General features: G+C 45.5%; 1 protein-coding gene across 1 annotated transcript; it reads right to left on the minus strand.

Annotated features, from left to right (window-relative positions):
• Positions 1-7,140: 7,140 nt before the first annotated feature.
• On the minus strand, positions 7,141-7,953 carry LOC135373447 (uncharacterized). The gene has a single exon (XM_064606647.1). It carries the CDS (start codon positions 7,951-7,953, stop codon positions 7,141-7,143), a length of 813 nt encoding a protein of 270 aa, XP_064462717.1.
• Positions 7,954-8,551: the final 598 nt, after the last annotated feature.

Below are 8,551 nucleotides of genomic sequence, written 5' to 3' on the forward strand. Positions count from 1 at the left end.
GCTCCATGGAATGCGATGATGACACGAGCTCGCAAGGCTCGTTCGCGAGCGTGAGCTCACAATCTCAAAAAAAGCCTAAGAGCAGTATTTCGGGGAGTGGCTCACTCCCCGATATATCGCCCAAAGAACTCGCGGCTGCGCGGAAAAAAACTCCGAGACAGCCCATAATGCCCCCAAAGAAGAAATAATGAAAGTTTCTTTACACCATAGTCTCTTCCCTATGACGGAAACGCCTCTTGTGCAAACATTTCTCATTTTCTATATTATGGCGATCCTTCAATGGAATTGTCGAGGGCTTCTCACTAATATTGATGATGTCAATGATCTTTCGGACAAGTATGACACACTCTGTTTTGCACTACAAGAGACTTATTTGAATCCACATCGAACACATACACTACGGAGATGGAACTTGTTCCGAAACGATCGGGTTGATGCAACACGTACATCTGGAGGTGTTGCTATCCTCACATCAAAAACCCTCCCTGCAAAGCACCTTCCACTAAAAACAGCACTCGAGGCAGTTGCCGTTCAAATATGTCTTCAAGGGGTCATAACTGTATGTTCCGTATACCTGCCACCATCAGCTGTGGTTGCTCAGAACACTCTTGAATCTTTGATTGACGAACTCCCGCCGCCTTTCCTCTTACTGGGAGATTTTAATGCCCATAACTGTTTATGGGGCAGCTCGAGAGTCGACCGGCGAGGAAAAATGCTGGAAAACGTATTACTCTCTAGGTCTATCTGCCTTCTAAACAGAGGAAGTCCTACGTATGTAAGCAGCGCTAACCAATCTTTCTCTGCCATCGACCTCTCCTTGTGCAGCCCATCAATGTTTCAAACCATTGACTGGGCAGTAGAGCAGAATCCTCGGGGTAGCGACCACTTCCCGATTGTCATGAAACTGCATAATACCACAAATACCTTAGGTACACGTCCACCTCGGTGGAAACTGTCACAGGCCGATTGGACTCTCTTCAAGGAAAAGGCCAATATCCTAACATCTTTCCAAGGTTTAAGTATAGAGGATGCCAATAATCTTATTACTGACACTATTATAAATGCCGCCCAACAGTCAATCCCACAAACATCCGGTCGACTCCCTAAGCGCTCCAAGCCTTGGTGGACGAGCGACTGTGAAACTACACGCAAAGAACAAAATCGGGCGTGGGGTGTCTTTCGAAGGCACCCCACTACTCCAAACTTAGTGGCATTCAGGAAAGCACGTGCAAAAGCACGCTGGACACGAAGACAGGCGAAAAAAGAATATTGGAAAAATTTTGTGTCTTCTTTAAATTGTAACGCTCCCTCAAAACTTATATGGGACAGGCTAAGAAAAATCAAAGGAGACTACACAAGTTTCTCTGTCCCATTACTGCAGGTAAATGGCGTAGTTTGCCAGAGTTTGGAAGAGCAGGCCAATGCCCTTGGGGAGCATATGCAACATGTATCCAGCTCAGCTCACTACAGCAGTGATTTTTTGAAAATAAAATCATCTGCTGAGAAGCAGACGATTCCAAGCGAGGGCGGTGACAAGTATGCATACAATTCACTCTTTACAATGACTGAGCTACAAAGGGCTCTGTCATCCAGTAAAGTTACAGCACCAGGTCCCGATCGTGTTTCCTACTCCATGATCCAGCACTTATCTTCCACATCTTTAGGATCCCTTCTTGATTTCTTTAATCTTGTCTGGCGAGAGGGTTGTCTTCCGTCTGGCTGGAAGGTGGCAACCGTTGTTCCATTGCTAAAACCTAAAAAAGACCCCTCAAACCCTTCCAGCTATCGACCCATAGCGCTCACAAGTTGTCTAGGGAAAACTTTTGAACGCATGGTGAATGATCGCCTGATGTATTTCCTTGAAGAAAATAAATGTCTCGATAAATTCCAGAGTGGCTTCAGAGCTGCGTGCTCGACAACAGATCACCTGCTGCGGCTAGAGACTGCCATCAGAGAAGCATTTGTCCGAAGGCAGCATTGTGTGTCCGTATTTTTCGACATCGAAAAGGCTTACGACACTGCCTGGCGGTATGGTATTCTGCAGGACCTGCACACTCTGGGAATAAGCGGCCGCATGTTTCGCAGCATTGCCAATTTCCTTCAAGGACGGTTATTTCGGGTCCAGCTTGGATCGACACTTTCTCGCCCATTCATACAAGAGAACGGTGTACCGCAAGGATCCGTCCTAAGTGTGACTCTTTTCATTGTAAAGATGAACTCTATAGCAAGTGCCATTCCTCCTTCAGTCAGGTATTCACTGTATGTAGATGACGTTCAGATTTCTTGTTCCTCTTCCAGCGTTGCTAGGTGCGAACGTCAACTGCAACTCACAATAAACAAGTTGGTCAAATGGTCGCACGAAAATGGTTTCAAGTTTTCTCCGGAAAAGACAGTATGCGTCTCTTTCTCTAGGGTACGGGGAGTGTTTCCCGAACCAACACTTAAAATGGGCAGCCACGACATTAACGTAAAGCCTGAGCATAAATTCCTTGGACTTATATTTGACCGGAAATTGACTTTTCTTCCTCACCTCAAACACCTCAAGGTAAAGGCCATTAAATCTCTAAATCTTCTGAAGGTGCTTTCTCACCGGTCCTGGGGAGCAGATCGTGATACACTCAAGAAGATCTACGTCTCCACTGTTCTTTCCAAATTGGATTATGGGTGTGCTGTGTATGGTTCAGCACGGCCATCTACACTCAAAATCCTCGATCCAATACACCACCAAGGACTGCGTTTAGTACTCGGAGCATTCAGAACTTCTCCGATACAAAGTCTATACATAGAAGCGAATCAGTGGTCTTTAGAGAGACGTAGGTTTTACCTCGCTGCTTCATATGCACTTAGAATCAGGGGTCACCCCGAGAACCCAGCATATCAATGTGTGAAAGATACACAATTCAGACAGCACTTCTTGAACAGACCTTCAGCCGTGCCTTCTTTTAGCGTTAGAATGTCACAAGCAGTCGAACACTATGGCTTTCCAGAATACAACTCTATGATTCTTGAGACAACTGAGAAAATCCCTCCATGGCAGCCCCCTCCAAAATGCAACGTATCCCTTTCCAGATACAACAAGCGTGATACTGCTAACAGTGTACTCCAGCAGGAATTTGAGGTGTTAAAGGATAGCTTTGGCAGCCATGTAGAGTTGTACACTGATGGCTCAAAGACCGTTTCCGGGGTATCGTGCGCTATGGTCACTGGCACAGTTACAAGGTCACATCGTTTGAAGGTCACCATGTCTGTCTTCACAGCGGAAGTGTATGCCATAATTTTAGCCCTGAATTATATCTTACAAAATCGTATAAAATCATCAGTCATATACACAGACTCTTTGAGTTCCTTACAGACTATCTGTAGCATTCATTGCACAAAAGACCCCATTGTCCATCGTGCAAGGCGCATTGCAAGCAGTATAGCTAACAGGGCTTATCGGTTACTGTTCTGCTGGGTACCCAGCCATGTTGGGATACCTGGAAATGAAAAGGCCGATCGAGCAGCTGCTGCTGCTTTAACAAACGACATTACGGCTTTCGACATTCCATCAAAAGATCTCAGGCTATGTTTAAAAAGCAGCGTTAACAGACACTGGCAGAGCTTTTGGGACCAACAGACAAGCAACAAATTACATGCTATAAAACCCAAGATAGGCCCTTCCCCATCTGCATCAAATCGACTGTGTGAGGTGCTATCTTGTCGGCTCCGTTTGGGACACACATACTTAACACATGGATATCTCTTACGGGAAGAAGACCCTCCCGAGTGCAACCACTGTGGGGAACAACTCTCAATCCTCCATATCCTCATTGTATGCCCAGCGTATCAGCATCTTCGTGAACGTCATTTTGTTTTATTCTATAGAAACTTCTTACCACTGCACCCGGCGCTTTTGCTGGGCGATGAAAGTTTCATACCCTTTGAAAAGATCTATATGTTTTTTAGAGATACCGGGTTTTTAAAGGATCTGTGATTTTAATTACTAACCCAGCACTCAACACTGTTTTAGTAAATACACAAATTTTACACAGATAAAACTTACACTGGTATTTGGCGCATTATGGCCTTAGTAGCTAATGCGCCAGAAAAACCCAAATCAAATCATATACAGCTGTTTTATGCATTTGTAAATATGTTTTTAATTTACTTCACATATAATTTTAACGATCCTATCAGTTTCCATGCACAATTTTAACTAGTCATAATTTCACCATAGATTTGGCGCACTATGACCTTAGTTGTCCGTGCGCCATAAAAACCCGAATCATCATCATCATCACTTTTGTACATACTTCATTTCAAGCATGTATTCTTGTGTCATCCCTCTCACGCTCTCAATCACATACTGCATCTTGCATTGTAAATGGCATTTACGTCTTGAACTGTAACAGTGTGAAATAAAACGTCCTTGAAAAAAAAAAGTGCTAGCACTGCTCAATTGTGGTAGAGCCGTGGACCGGCAATCCAGAATATGTGGGTTCGATTCCTACAGCTGGCTAACCTTTTCAGTGACTTTCATCATTCACAAGAAAGAGGTCTGTACGATTTTAAGTGCGATTCCGTAAGTGAACGGAGATTTTGAGTTGAAATGGACGAAATTCTTAAAGTGATGTCAACTGAGTTTTGGCACAATATGACCTTTGTTTTCTATGCGCCATTGAAACTCCATTCATCATGATCATCAATTTCAAATGAACTTGTGGAGGCTGTTTTAGCGCTCTTTCAAGGAGCCCTCAGATGAAACTTAACAGCAAACCAGACACCGAGGCATCACTCGAGATCGCAGTTGTCTCGCAGATTAGAACAACGAATTATCACTGATCGAAGGCCTGTTAAAGAAGCGATATAGAGAGATTCCCAAAAAATCGTTTTTTTCCGAAAAAACGCGAGTTTTCGCTGGAGAATGGTCCTCAATGAGGACTTTTATCTGAAATATGTCCGATATTTGCCATACTGTATTCGACGCAAGCATGCGCAAAACAAAAGTGAGTCTACCGCGGTGAAGGTCACCTGCTTCTGACGTCACATTTAGTTTCTTCGTCGTGCAGGCAGCGCTCGGGTCGCAGTAGTCTCCTTTTTTGGCCTCGTATTTTTTATGAATACCTCCGATTCAATTGAAATGTGTAGTGATAATGCTAAATCGTTGTATCGTATAATAACGCAATGAAACACTGCTATCAAAGATTCATAGTCAGCTTTCAACGTGGAGATTAATATTGCGACTACATTGCTTCTTGGATTACATCGATTCGCCTACTACACATTTTCTCCGGGTGCAGTCATTCTATAGCGATATGAGATACGCGTCCTCCCATACCGAGAAACCCCATGGGCACATTAGACACACAGAAAGCGATGGACGACATAGAATGATCAGTCCGCCTAATGACCGGGGTATCGTTTATCAAAGCCAGGAATTCCCGCCATCCGTCTGCCCTAAGGACGACAACTGCGAGGAATCCGTATCTCAAGTATGTGTGCCCAACGTGCCTGAATATAGCCTTCTTACTTTCCATTCACCCGAGACGTTATAATCGTATAGCACCTGGGTCAACTGTCGATGACGATTGCTGAGGTGATACTTCTTAGAGCTTCTGAGCGCCGAATATAGTCGCGGACGTGTCCAAAACAGGCTCGGCAGTCTATGTCAGGAAGGTCTAACGACTGTCAGGGGTCGCATACCTTCCTGCTATTGCTTGGTGAATAATAGACCATCGTCCCCTTTAGGTGAACATTTAATTGCTTGAGATAGAGAGGGATTATTATCCTTTGAAGTTTTAAAGCGATGTTTTCATACATGCACAACTGCACCGTGGGGAACTCCTTTCTGTGCGACACATCCTTGTTCGTTGTATGAACCCCTTTGCCATCGTCATTCCCGAGAGTTTTATAGAAACCACGTACCGCTCCACCCAGCCCTACCTGCTGGGTGATGAAGCTCTTTTACCGTTTAGTAGAGTCTATAATTTTATTGAAGACACTGTTTTTTTAAACGCCTTGTAATTTGAAGGAAACCGTTTGAAAACACAATACTTGAGTTAATGTGCATCATGCAACGTTCTTTACCTTATCGTTCCTTTTTGAACTAGTGACAGTTTTAAGAGTCTTTCGGCGCATTGGGTGTAGGAAAAAATGTCCCCGGAAAAAATGTCCCCGGAGGAAATGTCCCCAGATAAACATGTCCCTAGGCTGGCGCCTTTATTTAGGGGTCGTCTCCCTTTGGGAAAGTGAAGGGAGCAGTTGCAATCGTATTCGCAGAGCTTGAGTCAGGACCTAAATATTTTTTTAAAAACTACGCTCGAGAATTTGGCAAGCTCAAGCCAATGTCCCGAAGGTAAATTCTAGCAGAAAATAAAGAGTCCTTGATGCTGATGGAATTAGGTACACATTTACTCATTCATATTATTACATATTTATTGACCCACCTCCTAATCACGTACTATTCACGATACTACATTCACGTACTCATTTATCAAGGAAACAGCGGCAGAAATGTACACATTTTCATCCATTCTCTTTGCGTGCATTAAAACCGGATGGTTCTTCCGATCCCGCGAAGAAACTGCTCGAGGGTTTTCTCCTGCCCCACGTACTGCATACAAAGGTTTCGAAGCCTTGTTTCAAGATTCACGGTCGTCAGTTTTACACGCTTCTTTTTAACGTATTCCCACCGCCTCTTGATGAAATGCCGTTGACACAGCAGCTGAGTCCATGCGCAGAGCAGCAATAAGCCTGTGAACCGATGGGTGGCTGTGACCCACAAGGCTACCGAAGCTACGATTCCAAGCTTCGGAATAGTTATTCGTCCGATGTCCGTTTCCGACAGTAGCATCGTGAACGTTCCAGACATGGGGTGGAAACTGTGGGGCTACCTCCTCAGCAGCACATTGCCATTCCTGCGAGACACGCTGCGAAAAGATCCTGAGACGTAATACGTCTCGAAGTAGCGCACCAGCTCGTCGGCGTCTACAGTCTGGACTGTCTTCAGGAAACGAAGTCCATCCTCCACTTCCTCAACTGGGAGAAACGCGAGCCCATCGAGCATTCCCACAAACACACGGAATTCTTCCTCATCTACCTCCCTGACAGTCCCAGTCCCTGTACCTTTCTCCACGTAGACTGCGTCATGTGAAAGAAGCATCATTGAGTTTTCACCTCGCTTCCGATGACTTCTTTCACCGCATTCATTGACGCCTTTTCGAAATCTGTAACGACGATTTCGGGATCCGGAGTGACACCAAGGGAGGTGCACTTCGACGTCACAGCTCGGAGTAGCTCCTCGTAACATGCCTGCGTCTTCTTCTCCATAAGTGCATATACGACAGGCACCGCCGCTTCCCCAAGAGGGACGAGAATGACGTATAGCTGAGTGAAATTTTTCGGGGCGAAGTCGAAGGTACCGTCCATGAACCAGTAGTCACTGTCAGCTAGAGCACGCAGACAATCTTCTGTTCCGAAGACGAGCAACCGCGTATCAGCCGCCGGTCCATTGTCGTGAAACAGAAACAGCTCCGGCTGGATACCGCCGGTAGTCCTCCACTCCTCCTCAATGACAAGGTCCGCCAGCCACTCTGGATCGGGTGGGTAGCTCAAGGCACGTTGCTGGCGGATGGAACGCTTTATACTGTCCTCTGATGTCATCCGTGCTTTTTCCTCCGCGCTAAGGTCTTGCAGCACTCGTCGCACAACGCTTGCTGGCTTTTCATTCGACAATGCGGTGATTTCTTTTATTTTGTTCCTTGCCTTAAGAACACTTACTGCAGCGTCGTCTCCCGGGTGGCTGTGTGTCACGCTTACAGAGTAGGTTCCACAGCTTTCGATGACGGCTTCCTTGCATTCGTCACGTTTGACGCATCGCCATCGAATCCCAGCCTTCAGGGCTTTCTGCTTGGCATAAACGAAACCGTCAAGTACGAGTTTCTTTGTCCTTTTGTTCGACGAAACGTATTCCATTCTGAAAAGTATAAAAAAACACGCATTCTTAAATACAACTGGGAATAATTAACGAAATGCGGAATCATGTTTGTAGAGCCCTTGGCAGCGTGGGATAAGTGACGACGTATAAATGTGTATGTTTGGTTTACTTATATAACGCGCCAAACACGCATTCGTATGCAAAGACTTAGATTCGGCTCCCAAAGCGCCTGGAAAGCCCTTCCTAAACATGTGTCAGCACGCAAATCCAGAAATTACTTGCATAAAAAGGCAAAATTTGCAAAGAAAGAAAAGAAACATGTGACGCACTTACCTGCAACTGGAGCTCCACCTTGACACTCACTTGCCAACTCAGCCTACGACACCTGACAGCACCCAGCGCCTTCACCTGATTTTGCCAACACAGCCTACGACACTGTCACAATGAAGTCACCGTTTGTTCGGCGGGGACATTCTTTCGGGATCCCGCCTCCCTATCTCCCCATCGTACATGTCACCGTTTGTTTCTCTGTCACCTCTTCCACGGGGACGTTTTTTCCGGGGACATTTTTTCAGGGGACATTCTTTCCGGATCCCCGGCGCATTATAGCCTTTGTCGCTGCTGCGCCATAATACC

Source organism: Ornithodoros turicata, unplaced genomic scaffold, assembly GCF_037126465.1.
Source record: "Ornithodoros turicata isolate Travis unplaced genomic scaffold, ASM3712646v1 Chromosome25, whole genome shotgun sequence".
Taxonomy (NCBI): Eukaryota; Metazoa; Arthropoda; class Arachnida; order Ixodida; family Argasidae; genus Ornithodoros; species Ornithodoros turicata.